Source organism: Pan paniscus, chromosome 2 (assembly GCF_029289425.2).
Source record: "Pan paniscus chromosome 2, NHGRI_mPanPan1-v2.0_pri, whole genome shotgun sequence".
Taxonomy (NCBI): Eukaryota; Metazoa; Chordata; class Mammalia; order Primates; family Hominidae; genus Pan; species Pan paniscus.
Genome location: NC_085926.1, coordinates 106963695 through 106987822, shown reverse-complemented (window position 1 = coordinate 106987822; position 24128 = coordinate 106963695). Strand labels below are relative to the sequence as shown.

At 37.8% G+C, this 24128-nt stretch overlaps 1 protein-coding gene across 3 annotated transcripts in view; it reads left to right on the top strand.

Moving 5' to 3' along the window:
• The window catches only part of MORC1 (MORC family CW-type zinc finger 1), a 159851-nt gene that overhangs the window by 115546 nt on the left and 20177 nt on the right, over positions 1 to 24128 (top strand). For all 3 annotated transcript variants that reach the window (XM_003825067.4, XM_055110262.1, XM_055110263.1), the window contains 4 exons: positions 1927 to 2028; positions 15618 to 15687; positions 17784 to 17850; positions 22880 to 23032. In XM_003825067.4, the coding sequence (XP_003825115.2) occupies positions 1927 to 2028; positions 15618 to 15687; positions 17784 to 17850; positions 22880 to 23032 (392 nt within the window). The remainder of the gene's footprint in view (positions 1 to 1926; positions 2029 to 15617; positions 15688 to 17783; positions 17851 to 22879; positions 23033 to 24128) is intronic.

Genomic DNA, 24128 nt, shown 5'->3' with positions numbered 1-24128 from the left:
ATGGCCTATGCTGGGTTTTTTGCCTTGTGCGGAAATATCTTTCTCTGTTGCAAGCCCAGTGTATGCTCTTCTATACTGCTTAAATGCGTGTGTCACATGAAACCTTGGTCAACCCCACTGCTATATCTGTCTTCCTTGGAGAGGGAACACAGCATCTGTCTCCTGTAGCATGAGAAGGGTGCATGTAGCCAATTGCCCAACATTGGCTGATGGGGGAGGCTGCTGGGCCATGGGGGACTGATACACACTTCTGAGGCTGATCTTGCTTTGTCTCTTCTCTATGTGAGTAAAGCATCGTTCCATCTAGTGCCTGACTGCGTTGTGTTTTCTTTGGCAACTCCAGTAACCAAGATACTATGGGCAGAAGTTATGAGACTCCTCCTCTGGAACTGATAACCAGTACATGGTATTTCTGTTTCACAGATAATGCTTAACAAAAGTGAATGTGGGCAGAGCAGTTAGGAGACTTGACCATGCTCTGATGGAGAGATCACAGTGGTGTAGGCTAGGATGATGGTGATGGAGGAGGTAACACTGCCCTTTCCTGGAGGCAGTCTTTATTGGATATAGAGGATCATGTAGAGGAAAATGGCAGAATGACTACAGAATTTTGAGTTCTTTCACCAGGTTGAATGGTGATTCCATTAATTGAAATTGGGGATTGTAGAAGGTGACTGGGCTTGTGGAGAACAGCATGAGTTCAGCTTACATAATTTGAGACTTCCAAGAGGATGTGCCAAGTGAAAAGTCATATACATGAGTCTGGATTTCAGAGGTGAGGTTTAAATAGGAGACAGTCTTGTGAGGTATTTACATACCTAAGGATGAGTGAGGTTGAATGGGTAAGAAGAAAAGAAGGACTAGACAGAAGCTTGAGGAATTTTAGCATTTTGTGGCTAGCTACGAGAGTATAGATGTGCACAGAGATTGTGAAGGAATTGCCAGAGCAGTAAGAGAAGAAACCAGGAATTTATTATTTCATTAAAGCCAAAACGGGGGAAAAGGGTGATTTGAAGAGAGACTGTCACGAAGGCTAAATTCTGTTGAGAAGCCAACTCAGCTGGCCAAAGGCCTAAAAATTGTCTGTTGACTTAATGATTTAGAGGTAAGAGGGATGATCTCAGGAGTATTTTTGTTGTTGGAGTAGAAAGGGTAGAAACAAGATTATAGATTCGTGCAAAAGTAATTGCTGTTTTTGCCATTAAAAGTAATGAATTTACTGCTAAGTAGAAGATGAAGAAATGGTGACAGATTGCATATCAGCTCTTAGAAAGATAAGCTAATTTCCCAGGCGTGGTGGTGGGCACCTGTAATCTCAGCTGTTCTAGAGACTGAGGTAGGATAATTGCTTGAAACTGGAAGGTGGAGGTTGCAGTGAGCCAAGATCACACCACTGCATTCCAGCCTGGGTGAAAGAGCGAAACTCCATCTCAAAAAAAAAATAAAAATAAAAAGAAAGATAAGCTAATTTCACTCCAGAAGACATTATATATTTAAGAAAATCTAGAAAACCCAATTTTCTCCTGGATAAATCAGGAGATTGTGAAATTCTTTATAAGCACTTGAAAAATGAATTTAATCAGGTTTTAAACTGTAATTGAAACAACGTTTGATTACTCGAGGATTATTTGTGGTAAATTTCTAATATCCTGTCCAATAAACACACTAGGCATTACCACTAACAGAGAAGGTGCAGGAAATATAATTAATTTTAATATTAACCTAAGCAGCATGGAATTAGGAAGGCAGATATGCTCTAAGTCTTATCAAGCGCTTATCATACACAAAGATCGGAAATTGAATTTTCGCTATATATCCTACAAAAGTCTGCAGTAAGTAGAGGCAGAATGAAGAGTGAAGGTAGTTTAGTATGTACCATTGATTGCCACTAATCCTTGTATTTTTTTTGTTAATTCCTTGTTATAGGCCGCTTCTTGGGAAATGAAAAGGAAGCAGAGTCTGAACTTTGTAGAGGAATGTAAGGTATTGACTGAAGATGAGAACACGAGTGATTCAGATATAATCCTGGTGAGATAAACTATACACTAAATGACACCTTGACATTTTCATATTCACAAAGATTAGAGGGATCTGTTAGTGTCTCAAAGTAGTGGAAACATTTAGTTGGATAACCTAGTTTTGAGATGAAGAAATAAGGCTCAGAAAAGTTTAAGTTACTTGCTCAAGGCTACATAAACTAGTAGGGATATATCTGGAACTTACACATCTCCACCCCTAGTCCACGGTCCCTTTCTGTTTTAGTTATCTGGGTAAGAAAGCCTTAATATATATGTAAATAGGCAAAAATATACAAAAGTTATATATATAACTTGAAGGTCATTGTGAAAACTCATTCCCAAATCCGAAGAATATGAACCTTTCCGTAATTTGTAATTTGGACTCTCACCAGAAGGTTTAATTCTGAATTGACTTAAATTAGGCAGAGAACAGTGTATTCAAGGATTATGGGCATGCTCCCCATTTTCTCCTTTAAATAATATGTTCGTATTTCTAACTTGATAGTTGATATCAAAGAATACAAATCTGGGCTCTTGTAGAATCGAGTTGCTTTGCCTTCACTGAACCAAGTGTAAAAAGCCCTTGGTGTTTAGGAGGAAATGATTCAAGGACTGACTATATAAGAAATGCTTCATCTGTGAAGCCATGGTGTTCATTATGTTATATAGTGTCCTTTCTGTTAAAAAAACTCACTGAAAGTAATTTACACATTAGAATTTAATGTCAGGGAAAAAATCTATTTGGTATTTTCTTTTATCTGAATATAAATTTTATTACTCATTATAGTTTCATTTTTACCTTGATTGCCAAGAAGCTTATAGCTAAACTTTAACCCGCGTAAGAGTAACTACAGTAGCCTAGGTGGTTCTATTATTGACATGATAAGTGAGAGTATTTAGGAAAGGACCTGGCCTTTTTGGACGTGTCTTTAGGGTAAGGTCCCTCAAAATGCTATATAGATTTGTGGATTAGGTTTAAATTGCACTTGTGCCAATGAGAGACGTATCATTTCTTCTGACTTTAGCTTAACTTATGATAATGTCCTTCACCAGAAAGTTATTGTCACAAAGTACATGATGTAACTATAATGAAGGTTTTATTTAAAAATTTTTTCATTTTGGAAAATTTTAAACATAGTGCAACCAACTCCTGTGTGCCCATTTTCCAGCTCCAGTGTTTACCAACTCACGGCCAGCCTTGTTTCATCCATATCCCCTCCCTGCCCCCATTATTCCCAGACATCATATGATTTCATGCATAAATTGTAATTATTTGAAGTAGCCCTTTGAAGGGGTGTTAAAAAGGTGCAGACATAATTTGTGAATGGGAACAGAAATAGCCCCACTATTAACAATAAAGAACAACTAAATGAAAAAAGTAAACACCAAAGTATTTTCAAAAGGAAAAGGGTCAAAATTTAATCGGAGGCTAGAAAGAAAGACAGAACTGCAACTGGTATTGTAAATAATGCCGCCTCTCTTGATCTCTTCAAAGCAAAATGTAATATAATTGTACCTGTGAATATTACTGTTCACCATTTGCTTTTCAGAAGTTTCAAAGTCTGTGTGAGTTTTTCATGGAGCCCTTACTTTGTCACCTCTCTCAGCTTTGCACACAGCTTTTGGCAAGTGCCTTTTCAGGAATTAGAGATGATGTTTATATTTAAAATATTGTCTTTTTAGGTAATAGTTCTCAAGTTCTTACATTACTTGTGTGTAGCTATGTGGTATGATTTATTAGTGTCTCTGTGATCCTAGCAGGATGTCTGTTTTCATACTCATGGTGTCTAATTAACTTGGATAAACACGTATTATCCAGAGATGCACATTAATTTCTGTTTGGCTGTAGTTGCAATAATTCAAGTAGGAAATAATTGCTCCTCAAAGTTGTCTGTCTGTACTTTCTTAAACCTAGAAATTAAAAAAAGATCATCCCATCCCCCGTGCTCCTTCCTAATTATCTTCTAATTATAGCATGTGTCTATGTGCACGTGTGAGTGTATGTGCCCCTGTGTCTATTAAATTTCAAGAAGGAAGGCACTCAGTGCTAATGGTGGTGCAGGAGGTTGTCACTTAAGGAAGAATAATTAGCTACCACAAAAGACTCCCTCCCCTGACCCCCAAAGGTGGTATTTATTATTTTGGCAAGTTTACTGGTTGTGGGACCTAGGGTCTTATTTTTAGGTGTAAGAAACTAAGAAATATGGTATATTCAGCACACCAAAGAAACTTCATCTCACTTGGATGACTTCACATTATCCAAATTCATGAAACTGTGGTATTATAGCATAATATCAGTTCAGTCATTTAAAAGATAAATACAGCTTCAGTTCAACTGGAAGGCACATATTGACTTAAGCTATGCATTCTGTCCCGTTATGCCCATCTGCATGGGCTGGCCAATTATAATCTGACAGTTGCTGGTGAGCTAGGTGCCTGAATATTTAAAAGGCGTCCAGCTAAGACAGCCTGCTGTGTCCACCTCCCCAAGAGACATGACAGAGATGATGTTACCAATGCAACTATAATACTAAAAGAGCACTGACTCAGGGAACCTTTGCCCTATGCCTGCCTGTGCTCCTATAACTGTACTTTTTTTCAGGCTTTTGGGACAATAACTCCATTCTGACTGGCAGATTTGTTTTTGCTATGTTAATAAAATCAATAAATGTCTATCAGTCTGCCTTTTGAAAGGATTTTTTTTTCATATTAAGGCACTTTATTTTTCTCTGTTCCATGTTTCAGGCAACATCTCACTCTGGTTCTTGTACTAATAGTTATGCAATTTCTAGTGAAATGAAAAAAAAAGTATTTGTTACTTTCCAGATTCATATTTAACCCTACCATTGCTGATTATTTTAGCCATCTGATCATTCATTCTCCAAAATTACCTCACTGATGTGGCTCACTGTTATGTTTTATTTATTTTCCTAACTTCCCTCCCTACCCCCACTGAGCCCCTCAATTCTTGATTGAATGCTCTTCTTATTGTTTTTATTCTAAGGCCTGTGGTCTGTTGAAGCAATTTTTTATTTTTTTATTTTACCTTTTAAATTTTTTTGAGACAGAGTCTCCCTGTGTCACCCAGGCTGGAGTGCAGTGGCACAATCTCCACTCACTGTAAGCGATTCTCTTGCCTCAGCCTCCCGAGTAGCTGGAATTACATGCACCACCACATCCAGCTAATTTTTGTATTTTTAATAGAGACAGGGTTTTTCCATCTTGGCAAGGCTGGCCCAAACTCCTGGCCTCAAGTGATCCACCCACCTTGGCCTCCCAAAGTGGTGGGATTACAGGCATGAGCCCCATGCCCAGCCTTGTTGAAGCAATTTTTAAAAACCACATTCTTCTTGTTTCCTCTTTTCCCAGTGGGACAATCCTTATTTTCTGATCATTTCTAATGTCTGGCATTTCGTTCTGCACCATGCCTCCCATTTAACATGCTCCAAGTCATTCATGTGGTGTGGAGCTTCATTTGTCCCATCTCTAGTTACTTCTGCTCATATTCTTTGTTGGTATTGCTTCCACAGCATTTTTTTTTTTTTTTTTTTTTTTTTTTTTTGAGACAGAGTCTTGCTCTGTCACCCAGGCTAGAGTGCAGTGGCGCGATCTTGGCTCACTGCAAGCTCTGCCTCCCAGGTTCACGCCATTCTCCTGCCTCAGCCTCCCGAGTAGCTGGGACTACAGGCACCCGCCACCATGCCCGGCTAATTTTTTTTATTTTTAGTAGACACAGGGTTTCTCCATGTTAGCCAGGATGGTCTCCATCTCCTCAACTCATGATCCGCCCGCCTCAGCCTCCCAGAGTGCTGGGATTACAGGCATGAGCCACTACTCCTGGCCGCATTTTTTGTTTTTGATATTAGTTTGTGCTTGGCCTTTTAGCCAGTGTGAGCCATTCATTTTCAAAGTCCATGCAATGAGCATGTTCTTGGCAAGACCTTGCACATCATTTGGAGCTTTAGAAGTTTCCAACTGGGATTTGGTTAAAGCTCCAGGCATTTTCTGGAGATTAAAAAACTGCCAGGAAAATAATGAGGAGTTTTTCTTTAAAAAATCTTAATCCTTTTCCAAATGCTCTAGATAGCCTTTCAGTTGGACCTTCGGAGATATTTGGTATGGGACTCTGCATTTCAGCAAACTTCTTATTTTTCATAATCTTGTTAGCACAGCTACAGCTCTCTCCACCATTTTAGGGTAACTAGGGTGGTTCATATTTATTATCTCTGACCCTATAAAGCTGAATTGTCCAGAAATTCTAGTTGTGTGTGTGTGTGTGTGTGCACGCACGCGCACATGTGCACAGGCATGTGTATTGTGGTAGCGTCAGTCTTTTCTCTTTCTGTGTGGCCATGATGAAATTCAGGTACTGTTCTTCCATCATCTCATCTCACCTCTTCATAACCTGAGAGGCAAGTATTCTTTTCACCCCTATTTTACAGATGGGAAAAATTAAACTTGCTAAAGGTCACACTGCCAGGAAGTAGGCACCTTGAGCCCCAGCTGTTTGACTTTGCTCCTCCTTTTGTAATCACTCCCCATATGACATCTCCCTTTACCTCCCACCTTCGTAACTGTCCCCTACATGAATTCAATCACCCCATTCCACTTGGGTCAGTTGAAGTACATAAATACACTTTACTCAGGCATGAGAGTTTCAAGGTCCACCTGTATATTGCACTGGCTAACATTCAGCATTTTGGCTTGTGTTTCCAAAGTTTTTTAGATGGGCATCTCCAGCCAAGTGTCTCGAATCAATTTTAAAAGACCAATCCATCATCCATGCCTTGCCCAGCCTAAGCTCTCTTTAGCCCATTTCCCTCCATATTCACCCTAAATCTGACCTAAACAATGTATTAATAGTTCTTTTCTTCTAAGACCCAGCTTTTGTCCTTCTAGTCAAGCTAGAGTCCAGTCATAGTCATGAGGCTCATCTTCTTGGGGTCTCCACTAATTCCTGGCTTCTAAAAAAAGAAAGTATTTTTCTTGTCCAAGATTATCACTCTAGTAATATGGTTGTGGTCATAACTTTACCACCAACCCCTTCCATGAGCTGTTGTTGCTTTACCTTTGGCCTCCAGAAAATCTTATTATTTTCTGTCTTCCATGCTCAAAACACATGTCCTGCCCTGTTTTTTAATGAATAGTGGGTATTCTGAAGTGTGTTCTGTCTCAGGCATTTCCAAACCCATGTGTAAAGTTCAAATTTGTCCCAGTTAATCCCGGATGGGAAGGAAGTGGAATTTTTTTAAAATCACACCTTTTATAGGTATGCTAGCCTTTGTCAGGAGAATCAGTGTCTGAGTAGGTGTTGCTATAGTTCTGCTGTTATTGGAAGAACAGTGTCCTGTGGTACTGCTGTAATTAAGGGTTTGTTTAGATATAGTTACAAACTCCTGTGCACTGCTGTGTGATAAACTGGCAGTTCAACTTTACTCCAGGCAAACTCCATACCACCCTGGATCTGGGAATGGATCTGGTATTTTCCATGCCCCTCAAAAGTGATGCACTCTGATCAGCTGTTACTATACAATGCTTCATAAAAACGATAAAAGTACAAATGAAACAATGAGATTAGATAATCTTACATCCTATCAAAGAAGTAAACAGCTCATCCAAATTACATCACCAGGTGAGAGGTAAGAAGTAACCACACAGACTAAACATCCTAGGGGATCTATTCTGAAAGGTGACTGGGAAGAATAGGTTGGCAGACCACAATAGATGGCCAGGAAAGCAAATGATCAATTTGAAATGAGCCGCAAAACTGAGGAACACCAGGGGAATAAAATTACCGATGCCAGCAGTTAGAGAGGGTGAATAGCAATAATGTGCTGAGGCTCAAGACAGAGCGATAAAAGTACTGACTTTATTAAAAAAAAGGCATGTACATGCCTTTTTTTCATCTTGGAGGAACACACTCTCCAAACCGACATTGTAGAAATTTTCTAATTCTAACATGAAGCAACATATACCTTTCTCATAAATATTGGTGTTTGTTGTTCATTCATATTTTATAATAATAATCTTTCAGTTACTATTCTGAATGTCAGAGGCAAACCCAGATTTGCTAAGACATGAAAGAATATGTATGGTGTGGTTATAGTAAGGTTAGAATAGACCTTCTATTTAATAACCAGGAACCATACAATTTTTTTTATTGACTGACTGGCCCTTTTGTCTCTGTGGTCATTTAGGTCTTCTTTTGGCTTGCAGCTGGCCTCAAGAGCAGACTGACAGAGGGATGTGTTTCATTTTCCCAATCTATAGACATTTTTAAGCACGTGTTGGTCAGAACACCGCTGACAAAAGTATTTCAGGAGTTTGGCAATGAAACCTTGTATTTATTATGAAACATGTATCCTCTGGTGTCTAGAACAGAGCACTTTCTGAGGCTCAAGAAAGATACATAGCAATGAGTAGATGGAACCATCTTCCTGTCTCAGAACTGAGCCAAGTCATTTACCAGTTGTACCTGGTCAGCTCTTTGGGGAAGCCTTCAAAAGAGGCAGATTCCAGCTTAGAAAAAACATCAGTGCACTCTGAATCCCTAAGATCATTACCAGGGCCTTCATGGTATGTTATAAAAAGTGGAGAACATCTAGAAGAGCTGATGAGTTGCTACCGTGTCTAGGTTTATGTTTTATGGTGGCCAAAACAAATGAAAAACAACTATAAGTACTGTGTTTGGCATCAGTACTACATGATAGCGAATCATAACAATGAGACTGAAAAGGTGACAAAGTAACCTAAAAGCAGATAAAAAAGAAAAACAAAAACTTGCAAAATTAGTCCCTAAATCAAATGCATTCACCCTAGATACACATCATTTTTCTGACTCCCAACAGAATGCCTTTTTAAAATAGAAAACTGTACGGGTAGTACAATAACATAATTTCAGATTACTGAAGTTGCCTTAATTTCAAAAGCGGGTGATTTCTCATCAGCTTTGATGATGCTACCATTCCTGGTTGATGATGCTACCATTATATATGAATCTGTATAATGCTATGATCATTGCTAATAATACTAGACATTTCATGGGAAGCCCTCTTACAAGATGCAAACCAGAGCTGCCCTAAGGGCTTTGAAGGAAAGATCATCTATACTCATCCTCCACAGGATTGTTCATCAGTTCTCCAGCAAACGTACAGAGAGACACAAAAACAATGTGTGATATAGTCCCTGATCTAAGGAAAAACCTTGTGGATGACTTATAAGGAATCTAAATATTCAAGTGCTAAAGTCTGAACTACCAGCAACCACGAGCCAATTAATCAAAACAAATTTATTGAACAATACTATGTTAGACATTTTTGAGGGACACCAAAAAAGTCAAGTATCTGATTGTTGTGCTGAAGGAACAAAAAAATTGGTTAAGACAGTTTTACAACACCATGAGGTAGTATTATGTTATGGAAAGGATACAGGCTGTACACTCTGACAGGCTGACCCAGGCTCAAATTCAGACCTCCATGAGGTTTGTCAGTTGTGTCAAATTTTGATATTCTGTTTTCTTGTATATAAAATGAGAGTAATAATGCCATCTATTCTCAAGGTTGTTATGAGAATTATATTCATGATAGAATGAAAATAATTATTTGCATTATAAAAAGTATTTTTAAAAGCCACCTTCTGTAATTCTGAAGAAGACAAACTCAGCCTTTATTGGGTGAGCTAGGAGAATGAAAATTGACAAAGTAAAATTTCTTTGTGGAAAAAAAGAGAGAGCTTAAAGAGTGAGCTTATGTGGAAGATAGAAGAGGAGAGGGGCACTGCCAAAAGTGAAAATACCGGGAGCTGTAGAACTGGAGAAGCTGCAGGTGTGCAGAGAGAGATGAGGCAGTTAGCAGATGAAGAAGTTAATATTATTTAGTTGATACAATTTTTTGCTACATGTAATCATTTCCTCCATTTTCCAATATAATCTTTAGTAAAATCTGTAAGTTTATCAAAGCTTTATAGAGTTGGATTTGTTTTTGGAAGATGGAGTCACGTTTTGAGTTTTGCTTAGAAGGATCAAGTAAGAATCCAAGGCTGCTGTAGGGTCCAGTCTTATCTGGGTCATATAGATAAAATGCTTGACTTGACAGTAGTAAGAGTAAATAAACTGTATGCAACTTACTGTTAATAGTTATTCAGAGGAAGGAAGAATATGTGCTGGAGTAATAACAAAAAAGATGTTTTGGAAAGAGTAGGATGTATACTTGTCTTTAAAAGTTGTGGATACAACTTTTAAGAAAGGAAGAGAAGAGAGAAGCCATTCCAGGTAGAACATTTACATGGCAGAGATGTGGAAGCAAGAGTGTATATGGTAATTTTAGGGAACTCTGAAGAGAACATTTTGATTATAACAAGAGATATTTGTTAAGAAATACTAAAATTGTGTCTGGATAACTTAGAATCACATTGAAAAGAGCTTTGAAAGACAGATAAAGAGTTTGTGATTGAGATAGTAGCATGCAGGGCCTAGGGATGGTTTTAAGAAGGAACACTTAATCATGGATATTTTGTTTAAAAAAATTAATCAGATTGGGATAATGGCTTGGACTGTAAAAAGGAGAAACTAAAGACCAACAAAAACACGTAGGATGGATGCTTCCTGAAAATCTTAGTATAGAAAGACAAGAAAAACTTAAGCAATTTTAAAAGAAGGGTAGTACAGCTTGGTAAGAAATATGGAAAACTAAATAATGAAAGCAGTTCTGAGATGGCAATCTGGAACAAAAACGGTACTGTGAATAGAATGAAGAGCATTGACGGGGAATCTGACCAAGTGGTCAAAGATAGGACTGGATAGGACTGAGGATTTGAAGTTTCAGCAAGACATTCACGTGTGTCATGAGATCAGTTGGAAATAACTGGAGCAAAGGTGAAAAGTTAGGGTTGATGATGCCGATGAAGCCGTTGTTTGCATAAAGTGTGACAGCTTAACTCCAGAAATTTTAATAGGTTCCTTGAGAAGTTGAGAGTAGACAGAAAAAGGATGAACTACCCAGAGAGAGTTGAGACATAGAAGGCTATGAAGATCAAGAGAGGAAAGAATTCCAAGAGATATCTTCATGCTTCCTTAACTGAGTAAATGATACCACCATTCACTGCTACTCTGGCCAAAACCTGGGAATCATCCTGAATTTCTCTCCTCCTTTCTCATCCTGCACTCAACCCACCAGGCAATCTTGCTGAATCAACCTTTAAACATAGAACATATTCTACCACCTCCATAGCTACCACCTTGGCCAACACACTGACATCTCTTACCTGGACTACAACGGTACTCCTATAAATCATCTTACTGTTTCTCTTGGCCTCCACAGTGTAAAAATCTGAGTATATCATCCAGAATATGTCATATTATGTCATTCTCCTACTCAGAACACTTCCATGGCTTCTGCTCATACTTAGAACAAAACTCAGTGACTTTGCTGTGGCCCTCAAGGCCCTAGATGTCCTGGCCTGATGTCTTTTGAGGCTACAGACCCCACTGCTCATTCCTTCTCTTAGTCTACTGTAGCCACCCTGACCATTGTTGGCCTCCAGTACCCTAAGGAATATTAAATAAATAAAAGTGTAAATATGTAATATAATATCAGGTCATATAAATTCTGTGAAGAAAAATAATACAGTTGAGAGAGAGAGAGAGAGAGAAAGAGAGAAACATAAACCTAAGCCTTTTCCTTTGTCGTTCACATACCTGGACTCCACTACCCACACCACCCCCATCACCACTGTCAGCAGCACACATGTATTTTCATGACTTGATTTTTTTTTACTTTCTTTTATTCTGTGACTATCTTGAGCATCAGTTACTGTCCTAAACAATGGGGATCCAGCAGGGGTAAAAACAGACGATCCTCCCTGCCTTTGTGGAGCTTCCATTCTAGTGGGGGGATCATTCAATAGACAAGATGAATAAGTAAATATGGTGTATGGTAGATAATGACAAGTATTAGGGAGAAAAAGAAAGCATGGGAAGGGAATAGGAAGTATCTGTGTTGCATGTGATGAACAGGAGTTGCAATTTTAGGTAGAGTGACCGCAGATGGCCCCACTGAGTGGATGCTTAGGAAAGACTAGGAAAAAGCTGGGGGAACAAACAAGTCTATAAAACAACAAGCCAAAGACGTGAGAGGAGTGTGCCTGGCATATTTGTAAAAGAGCTTCTGAAGAGCCAGATGGAGATGTGAGATGACGACAGAGAGGTGGGGGGGTCAGATTATGCGGGAACTTACATCACTCTCTCTCACCTGTGTTATTTTTCTTCACAGAACTTCCATTACCTGACAGTATATTATTTATATTTTTATTTATTGAATGTAGAAAATATGTTCCATAAAGGTAGGTATATTAGTCGATTTTCATACTGCTATGAAGAAATACCTGAGACTGGATAATTTATAAAGAAAGAGATTCCACATGGCTGGGGAGGCCTCCAATCATGGTGGAAGGCAGAGGAGAAAAGGCATGTCTTACATGGCAGCAGGCAAGAGAGCATGTGTAGGGGAACTGCCCTTTATAAAACCATCAGATCTCATGAGACTTACTGTCACAAGAACAGCCAGGAAAAACCCGCCCCCATGATTCAATTACCTCCCACCAGGTCCCTCCCATGACAGGTGGGGATTATGGGAGCTACAATTCAAGATGAGATTTGGGTGGGGACACAGCCAAACCATATCAGCAGGACTTTGAACTTTTCGCCGTGGTAGTATCTGGCCCACACTAGAAACCCAATGTTAGTGAATAAATTACTGACTGAAGGGGAGGGCCTGGAACATAATGTTAACTGTGGACGAGTGCAAACAGAAGGGGTCTTTGAAGTTGGCAGAAAGGTATTTACTGGTCTTATAGTCCTTATGGCTCCTTCATAATAATAAGTGCTTGAAGTAGGTGTGGAGGGGTAAAGGAGTAGAAGTAAATAAATCAGATAAAGTGATATCACTCAGTTTTTAAGTTTCCTTAACAGCAATGAAATTAAATAGGTGTTGCACAGCTGCCTGTGGCGTGTTCTTTTTTCCTCTGACTTATTTATGATTTATTTATCTTCTTAAGTAGATACTTTACAAAATTGAGCATGCAGTATTATGTTGATCCATCACATCCCTTGGAGAACTGACAAATCCCATCCTGCTCATTGTTAACATAATTTTAATTAAGATGTCTTAAACTCTATGTTAAGACTTAGCTATAATCTCATTTACTTTGTATGAGGTGTTGTCTATTTCATGATATAGGTAAAAATCTCAGGCAAGAGATTTCCTCCAGCTTCAGAATATGAGACACAGTTAAGCCTAAGTGACTGAAGAACATTTCTATAAGGAAACCAATTAATGTAAATGAAAGACCTTTGTAAGTAAGATCAAATATACAAATAACATAATCGAAAAAACAACTGTCTGTTTTCTTGTCTCATCTTGAAAAAATTCAGACCCTCAACTATATTGTAATAGAAGGCACCATCCTATAAAATCAGATTTACACAATGTTATTTCAAAGAAAATACTGTAGGCTTTAAATCATTTATCCAAAAATCTTTTAAACATTAGAATAAAGATAATACAGCAAAGGAAAATAAAAGAAATTTTTCATGTTATAGAGATGGCAGAGCTTTGTACAAGTAACATTTTTGGGGAAAGAAGGCATATCTGATCCTAGGAAAAACAGCCCTTTAGAGCTCAAAGCAGAGAACTAAACAATAGAATACAAACATAATTAATTTCATGAGGCTGTATTAATAACACCAACAACAAAATTTCTCTTCTGGAAGTGCTGTCATTTTCATTAACCTTGGATACTTTCATCTTGTCTGATTTCATCATAAAAGAAAGTTACCAAAGAAAATTAACACATTTTGTTATAATCATCATGGATTATAACAAAGTGCTTATAGGAAAAGACATTAAATAGTTCCTCTCATAAGCTTATCTTGTGGTTCCTATTAGCTGTTGTTGATAATAGTCTATGCTGCTTATAAACTGGTCTGAAAAATCTTTAGTCTGAAGTTGGAGACACTTAATATCATGTAGATTTTCCTTATATATCAGTGCATCAGAAGAAAACTTTAAATTTTATGTTAATCAGAAGTAAATAAAACATACACTTTAAGGTCACTTTCAAGATTTTTTTCAAAATGAATCTTTAAAAATATGCATGTTTATTATTTCCTGGGGCAGGAACTTATTTACAGTTTAAGTACAAAAATTTTTTGAAATAGACAAAAGTAGCTTAGAAGTAGTCTTATTTATTTTCCCCTTATCCATAAGGCTTTTCTTGCTCTTGATTTAGGTGAAATGGAAAATGGCAATGATAGACAGCTACACAGTTATTTTGTTGCTAGGCTACACATGTGCCCATTTAACCTGCTTCCTGAGAGAGCACAGTTTCCAGAATGCTACGTAAAAATACTCCTTTGTTTCCTGGGAGGGGAAAAAAAAGAGAGTTGACATCCTCTCTAGACTACATTTGTTTAGCAGGTTAGAGAGGGCATGAAAGATGAAAGATATATCCACAATGAGCAAACTTCAAAAAACCTGACAGCTCCCTATCTTACATGAGGTAACAGATGGGAACATGGATGCGTGCGTATCAGTGCGTGTTCAGGGGTCTTCAGAACAAGGAGCAGACAGTAGCTTTTGCCTTCTGCTTGCTTTCTTCATTTTCTTTCTTTCATAACTGCCTGTTCCTCCAGCTTCTCACAGTTTTACAAAATACATAGAGGGAGCATTCTGGGTGTCTTTCCCCGAAGGCATAAACAGACACATTCTCTCTCTCTCTCTCTCATCTAAGGTATATTCCCAAAGTGTAAGTCAGCTTTATGTGAGCCTTGTAAAATGGATCTTAACAGGATTCCCAAAGTGATGATATACCTGGCTTATTAATGGTGCACTCCACCCCTCAAATGTCCCCCATCCACTCCCACCCTCTCAGCCTCCCAATCGCACACCAGCACATATCCATCCTCTCTCTCCAGGTGCCAGTAACCCTCCTGGCTCCAACAATCAACACACTAAGGCTCTGCAGCCCCTTTCAGGCAACTGGCCTGGGATTCTGTCAGAAGATGAGATATCCCATCCCCCAGTATTCCAGGTCAACTCCCTTTCCCCATCTTCTTATCTATTATGCTTTGGGACTACAGGCCCCAGCCCCAAACTCTTCAAAGTTTTCATTGCAGGGATGCTGAACTCCTACTCTGTCTGCTTTGCAGCAACCAGAGGTACCCTAAGCTTCCTCAAAACGATAGAGGCTCAATGGTTATTGCTGGTGAATCAAATACTTGACCCATTTGTTGTAGACATTGTTACGTCAATGTGTAATATCAATTTTTAAAATATCTGCACAAATATTAGTAGAAATACAAAAATCCCTTTAAAGAAATCAAATGAGTAAACATGACTATGATAATGCAATCATCCTTGAGATTTATGTGATTATCGTTTTGTACATGTACCATTTGTTCCCTTTATAAAAAGTGCATAGCTTTACTGCTGCTAACATTATGATTTCTTTTCTGCTGGGGACACTGCTTTTCAAGGTCTTTTGTCAAGTTTATAATACGTCCTATGTTTTTGTACAGTTTTAAATAAAGAGCTTGTTTTTCAGGTTTCAGATAAAAGCAACACTGATGTTTCATTGAAACAAGAAAAAAAGGAAATTCCTCTTTTAAACCAAGGTAAAAAAAATCAGCTCATGTATATATATATATTAGCTATAATGTTTGAGACATTTTCAGTATGGCTTGACAGCATGATATATAGATCAGAAGTTTGTCAGCAACTTGGATTTTAAAAAATTAAGTTTGTTGTTCTAGAAGTGAGAGGAGTAGAGAGAGGGTGAGCTGCCAACCTTGTGTGTTTTGACGGGACAGAGAGACACTTTCTGGCTGAGGACAGTGTCCCCAGCACTGCCACACTGCCTGAAATTTCCATAGACTTACGCCACCCTCTGTCTTGAATTCTCCTTCTAATTTTGATTAGAATTGATATCAGGTCAATAATTTTCAAAATCTGTTTTGAAAATTATGATGATGACGGTCCCCGTTTTTTCATCTTTTAGTAACTTTCTGCTTTTCATGATTCTTCTGAGGTTCCTAAAAGTAGTTCAACAAACACGTTTATTAGTTTTTTCATGCCCAGGGGATGTAATGTGTCTCAGGTAAAAGACTGGAACTTATTTAAGGCATGAAGTTTCCATCTGATAGTATTCAATCCAGTAATAATTTCTTGGATAGAGAAGCTGAAAACAAACTGGATTCAAAATATTTTATTTTCTTAGTGTTCATTATTATTACTGTAATTTTTAGTACGCATTCTAATGTTATTATGCCATTATCTTTTAATTTTGATATTATACCATTGGACCCAAGAAACACATCCATTATTTTCATTGTCTTCATCTTCTTTTGAAATAAGTTTTAAAGATCTTAGTCTTCTTAGTCTCAGCTCATTTGGTTTCATCATTCTCAATCCTTTTCTTTATCAATCCATGCCATGGTTTTATGTTCTCTTTTGGTGGCACGTTTTTCCTTCCTTCATACTTTGTTGCTTAGGTAACCTAATCAGCTATTCATTCACAACTTTATGTTTGAACCCATTAGTGAGGTCCCTAAGAAATTACACTTTTTCTTTTTCATCTTAATTACAATAATTTGCAATTCCACCATCAGGATTTCTTTTGTAAGGGTGTCTTAATTTTAAAGCCAATCTTTTATAGACAGTTCAAACTACTACTGTGACTTCAAGTATGGTTCTGTTGGATTTCCAAATTGTACTAGAAAAATTGCTAATACAATTTTATCCTAAAATTAATATTTAATTTTAAATACTCATCCTAGGTTTGGCAGGAACAAATTGTGAAATGTTTTCAAATTACTATTATTTTGAATTAGTTAGCTGTTGGGTTAAAAATTTTCACTTTGCATTGCAAGTCAGTGAGTAAAACCAATGGTGCTTACAGCATGGTTGGAAAACATCTGTCCATTCATTCTTTTTCCTTAAAAGGGTCAGGCAGATCCTCAGCCGTTTACCCACCATCTAGAACTTTGCTTGTTGATGTCCTCTTCTACTTAGCCTTCAATAACCCTAAACTTCTTGGTAAAGGTTTACTTGGTGGAACAAGATATCTGGACAGTTATAATAAAGACTTCTACATGGAAGAAGGACACATTGACTCATTGCTTATACTGTCCCCAAGACACTCTTAAAACAATCCAAGTGGATCATAGAATTTCTGCTTTGCTGTGAGCTGGAAATAAATCACCAAGCTCTGTGAACCTATAATTCTGAGGTCCTCTGAGTGAGAAGACCAACTAAATGACTCTAGGTCTCTTCCTGCTTTAAAGTTCACTTTCCTACTGGAGACACATTTTTCATCGGGATCTGTCAGAATGTCTTTGAACCTGAACCCCAAATAGGAGAGAGTGGGATATTAGGGGAAGATGGTTGTCTTGGTAGAGGCTGTTGAAAGCAGGGAATCAACAGTTCTGATCATACTCCAGGCTCTGGTAAAAAATGTCCATTTAAAAATTACCAAAAAAAAGCTACAGTCTCTTGGATAACTATATATACTACATAAACTTTATTTTAAAACATTATAAACTACCTTAAGAACATATTATAAATCTCGTTACAACTGGTACAGTTTTATAAATGGATGTTTCAATACAAATCCATATTATACAGAGGTAGTTAATGAACCGCTAACATTTCTTTTGGTTCAGTTTATTGTGTGATCATCCAAATGCGATTGTTTGTCTATGTTCTTTTGAAGAAAAACAGGAGCTGTGCAATGATGTTCTAGCAATGAAAAGAAGCTCTTCATTACCTAGCTGGAAAAGGTGAGTGTACTACAATTATACAAATTCCAAGTGAGTGCAATTATACTGCTGAAAAGTAATTATCAATGTTTAAATACAAGAAGAAAGGAAATAATAGCAACAAAAGCAATCAAGAATGGAACCAAATTTTACAACAGAGATGTGAAAGAATTAGCAATACACCTTACCCCCAAACCTTTTCATTTCTTTCGTGAAGAACTGGAAATAATGAAATGGAGCTGGCTTAACTTCCTACCCACAGCAAGTAACCAATTCAAATTACTTTAATGTAGTCAAAGAACTGAAAATGTCACACATATATAAGGTATGATTATGAAATCATTAACTGATTTATTTTTCTCTGTGGTTATCTTATTGTCATACATACATATAATTATAATCATTGTGTGCTAGAATTTTTTTGACATGAGAATTTTATCACTTTTAAAATGAAATCAGCTGAATGTTTTGGATATCCAATAGAATTAAAAGAATATTTTAAAGGAAGCAAACTCTTATCCTCTGTACAAACCCATCTAAGCTGCTTTCCAGGCATTCAGACCCAGTTTCTCTGAATCCAAATCCTGTGCTCTTTGCATAGGAGCACACTGAATTAAGAGCAAGAAAAAACAGAGAGGGGCTATTTTCCTGCACTTGCTGACAGGGTAGTGAGTCAATCCAGCACTCAAACCTCATCACTTCACTCTTCCACTCCAAAGCCTTTTCAGCCCCTACTACTTTTAAGGTAAGTCACAAACTCCTTAGCATGGCACAGATCCTCTTCTCTCATGCCTCTACTTTTAGCCCCCACTTTGCTTCCCAAAGGTTCTAAATTACTAGTAGTTCTCTTTTATTACATCTTCTCATCCCCCCTTTGTCTGTACCACTTCCTTTACTTGAATGCCCTCAGCAACTCATATGCCAGTGTCAGTTACCCTTTCATTTAAGTCTCAGTTCAAGTGTTCCCTTCTTTAGGGTCTTCTTGACTCTCCTCACCAAACTCAGGTATTCACAGAGTCACTGTTGCAATGATGAGATTATATTGTAATTTGTTCCATAGTTATTTGTTAAATTCTGTGTTCTGACATGCAGTGGTGAGCAGTGATCACAGTCAAGTGAAGTTATCTGTTTGAATCTCTGTCTTCCCATTGCATACAGGTTCCTAAAGGATAGAGGCCTTCTTGTCTTCTTCATAATTCTAAGCTTTTGAAAGGTCTTCTCTGACAACTCCTTCTAAAGTAGCCCATCTCATTTCTGACAAGTCACACTTTTATCATCCTGTTTTATTTTTTTCAAAGCGTGTATTACTATTTTAAAGTATCTCCTTTACCACCTATTTCTTTTTACCATTTTTTAATTTTAGCTTGCTTATTTTCTCTATTTTTCACTAGATGCCAATGCACTCCATGAGAGTAGGGACTGTCTTGCTTATCCCTGTGTCTCTGATATCCAGAATGACACTGACTCATACTTGGCACTCAGTAATATTTGTTGATTAAATAAGTGATGCAACTTTTTTTCCCCAGTGCTGTTGCCAGGTCTTCTCATGGCCAATACTTTGACTTAGAATTATTTATGAAAATTTGCTTTACAATTTAAGAATCATCCAAAAACTAAAACACATTTGTGTGTATGCAAGTGTGTGTATGCATGTATATATTATTTCTTGTAATACTTTTTGGTCTTTATGAGATTTTTTTTTGTAATCACTGTTGACTTGTAAATACAATATGAATGTTAGAAACAATCCACGAAAAACAATCTTTTTTTTTGCATTTAAAAAAACCAAAACCAGTATATTCCTTTATGTGAATTTCACGAAGAAGCAAAAATAATCCATGGAGATAGAAATCAGAATGGTGATTGCCAAAGTGGGAATGGGGTGAGGATTGACTGGAAAGGGGCCTTAACGACTTTTTGGGCTGGTGAAAATGTCCCATAACTTGATCTGGGTGATCGTTTCTTTCTTTCTTCTTCTTCTTTTTTTTTTTTTTTTTATACTTTCAGTTCTAGGGTACATGTGCACACCGTGTGGGTTTGTTACATAGGTATACATGTGCCATGTTGGTTTGCTGCACCCATTAACTCGTCATTTATGTTAGGTATTTCTCCTAATGCTATCCCTCCCCCTGCCCTTCCATCCCACGACAGGTCCCCGTGTGTGATGTTCCCCACCCTGTGTCCAAGTGTTCTCATTGTTCGATTCCCACCTATGAGTGAGAACATGCAGTGTTTTTTTTGCTATTGTGAATAGTGCCACAATAAACATACGTGTGCATTGTGTCTTTATAGTAGCATGTTTTATAATCCTTTGAGTATATACCCAGTAATGGGATTGCTGGGTCAAATGGTATTTCTAGTTCTAGATCCTTGAGGAATTGTCACACTGTCTTCCACAATAGTTGAACTAGTTAACACTCCCACCAACAGTGTAAAAGCATTCCTGTTTCTCCACATCCTCTCCAGCATGTTGTTTCCTGACTTTTTAATGATCGCCATTCTAACTGGTGTGAGATGGTATCTCATTGTGGTTTTGATTTGCATTTCTCTGGTGACCAGTGATGATGAGCGTCTTTTCATGTGTCTGTTGGCTGCATAAATGTCTTCTTTTGAGAAGTGTCTGTTCATATCCTTCACCCACTTTTCGATGGGGTTGTTTATTTCTTGTACATTTGTTTGAGTTCTTTGTAGATTCTGGATATTAGCCCTTTGTCAGATGGATAGATTGCAAAAATTTTCTCCCATTCTGTAGGTTGCCTGTTCACTCTGATGGTAGTTTCTTTTGCTGTGCAGAAGCTCTTTAGTTTAATTAGATCCCACTTGTCTATTTTGGCTTTTGTTGCCATTGCTTTTGGTGTTTTAGTCATGAAGTCCTTGTCCATGCCTATGTCCTGAATGGTATTGCCTAGGTTTTCTTCTAGGGAAAAACAATCTTAATGGAAGAAACTTATCAAATGCATTACTAATGATGGTGATGATAAAGATGATCATAACAACAAAAATAGGTATTATTTACTGACCACTTACACTAAACATTGAGCTACATTCTTTGTATATCCTCAGTACAACTCTATAAGGTAGGCCCTATTATTATTCAACAGAACAAGAAACAGAGGTTTAGAGAGGAATCTCCTGTGCTCTAGTATAGTACTTTTTACCCTTCAACCTCAATGCCAACATGAATGAATCTTTAACATCCCTAAAATGGTTAAAGAAAAAGGCTTCTTTAATAAAGTGTCAGCATAAAGAAGGTTATAACTAATGAGCATTCAGACATTGTGTAAATTAACAGGCAATTAAGCATTAGTTTATATAATGTTCTTAATCTTAAAAAAATCAGCAAAGTTAGACAGTATAATTAATGCCAAAGAGCTGTTGACAGTAGAAGCACATTCCGTTTGATATAAACTGTTATCCAATTTTAAAAGATCCTCATCTTATAAACATGTAAAATTCTCTAGAGCTGTGATCTTAATTTATGGACATCAGCATGAAAGGATTACAAAAAAAAATGTTTTTATTACTTGACAAACAAAACCCTTCATGATCTGACCTCTACCTGCCCTCCCCAGCTCCATTTCCCATGTCGTACTGCCCCCAGACTCTTGTACTTTTTTTCCCCTATGGTACTGAAAGCTTTAGTCTCATCAACAAACTATACATCCTTACCGTGAGTTATTTTTCATGCTGCAGCCATGTATCTTTTTAAAATCTGCATCAGATCACCTTGTTCCCATGCCTGAAAACTTCCAATGGTAGTGCCCACTCTGCTTCAAAGAAACTCTAGTTCCCTCCCCATGCCCACGATGCCCTGCAATCCCAACACTGACCTTTCTCATCTCATCTCTTTCCATCTGCTTCCTGCTCACTCCAGCCCAGTAGCTCTGAACATTCTTCTTCCTCTTCCAGATCATGACTAAGTATTTCTCTCAATTTACTTTGTTCTTTTTCTGTTTTATTCTATGCTTTTCTCTCAGGCTAAAATAAACTTTAGTTTAAAAGTCTCTTGCATTCTTAGTTAAGTGATTTTTTCTGGTAGTATTGTAACCACATCACAGGTTCACTTGCCCACTGCTTGCAGAGTCTAATTAACAAGAGCTAGGTCTGGTGTAAAGAAAGTGACTTTTTATTCCAAAGCTAGCTTAGGGGAAGAAGTATGGGCTTCCTGCCTTAAGGGTACCACTTCACCTTTGCAGCAGAAAGTGGACACTTTTAAAGGGGGCCTATCATGAATGGCACCTCAGGGGAGGAGGTGAGCAGGTGTGTGGGTCCCCATGCTAGCTTGGTGCCTTATCTACTGGGCAGTTGAGTTAGCATTTCATGGGCAGAAATAGGTTGTAAAGGTGGCTGAAAACTCTCTAGGTGGGAGAGAGTTTCGTAGTGGGACTTTGGATTGTAAATCAACTGTTATCTCTGGAGGCAGTCCCCTGGTGGCTGAAAGTTCCACTCTGGAGCTTCTAAGCATAAAGTTACATGAACTTGCCCTCTAGGGAGTTTCTGGTGAAGGGGAGGTAAAAGGTTATAATTGTATTTCTAAAGGACTATGTAGGTAAGTGGTGAATGGGGAAATGGAGAAAAGAGAAAATAAAAAATAATAGTAACTCATTTTCTTTTTCCTAGAAAAATGGGGCTACTTGGTTACAGTATGTTTTAATTTGTTGCTTTTTAAGTATATCCATTGTAGATTTTTGCCATATGGTTACCATGAGGCTTACAAAAAATATTGTATAGTTGTTTAACAGGTTTAAAAAGTCTCTTTCATCAAGTGAAAGACAAGTGGTATATGACTACTGTTAAAAATAAATGATCACCAATTCCATTTAATTGTTACTACCTAAAAACTTTGAAAAAAATATGTGACTGGAATAAATATAAATTCTTCTAATTAAGAATTTGTTTCATGTAACTACAGTGGTGGCAGTTTTCGGCATTACACGTATGTTCTTGTTCTCATTTGTTGTGTATGAACATTTCACTCATTTTTGTATATTAGTGTTTCTGAAATTATTAATACCTAACATGATTTCTACTTTGAAATGACAAACCTCAGCTTGCTCAATGTGCCGATGGAAGATGTGAATCTAAGTTCTGGACACATAGCCAGAGTTTCTGTGAGTGGCAGTTGTAAAGTTGCTTCTTCGCCAGCGTCTTCTCAAAGCACACCTGTCAAGGAAACAGTGAGAAAACTGAAGTCTAAATTAAGGTAAAGATATTTACTCACATATTTCCACATGCTTTGTTTAACTTTCTAAGCAGTGACAACTCCTGTTGTTTTCCCTACTGAGTTTTAATGATACTGAATAAATTCAGTAGAGTGACATTATGACTTGTCTCCTAACTATGCTGATTTAGATATACTATGGGTTAAATATCCCTTATAATAGAACTGGTAACTGCCTGTTGTTACATAGTCTGGCAGTATGGTGGACATTAGTCGTTTCTTGAATGTAATAAATAATTTTTACTGAATTTTCTTTCTTTTTTCCCCAACAAAGGCTCTTATGACATTGTATGGCCTTTTAAAAACTCTGGTTTTTTTTTGGTTTGTTTTAGTTTTGGATACTGAACTTATTGAGGGAAATTGAGTTTTACTTGTTTTGTTCTGTGTAGAATGTTAACATTTGTGGACATGGTATTTGAGGAATTTAAATGTCTGGGTCTCATTTCTCAAAGGATGGAGACAAGGAGAGGAAGAAGTTCATGATTCAGGGTTTTTCCAAATAGAGACTGATAATAAATGGGGGCCTTAAAATCAAGTCAAAGAAGTCTGTATACAGACTTGTGCTCTAAAATAGGTGCCATATGGGAGGGTGGGAGGTGGGGCTGGTAGCACCACTAAATTAATGTACCTCATTGGTTTTGTTGGGATCCACAGACTTTTGTTGGGTTTTAAGGGTCTTGTGTGGGGTGAGATGCTCGGGCCAGGGAAAACAAACAACATGCCCTACCTGGAATGGTATTTTTCCTTAGGATAGCTACTTAATTTTTTCATCAGTGATTGACATGATCTTCCTGAAGATGAGAGTTCTCAAACAGTAGAAGCAGGTAGGAAGAAAGAGAAAGGTGGAGGAGAACACGTACATAGGGACTGTAGCCTCTACTAAGGCCCAGGCTGTGGTCCTGTTTATGAGAGGAGACTGCTAACCCCAGTAGACTTGAACCCAATTCCACAGATGCCATGGGTGTAGTGAAAGTCTTTGTAGCAGCATCCAGAGTGCAGGGCTGTGATTACTACATGGGCATGAAGACCCCACCTGCTGTCTCATGCCTAACACTAGTCCTGCCCCAGGAGGGAGGAA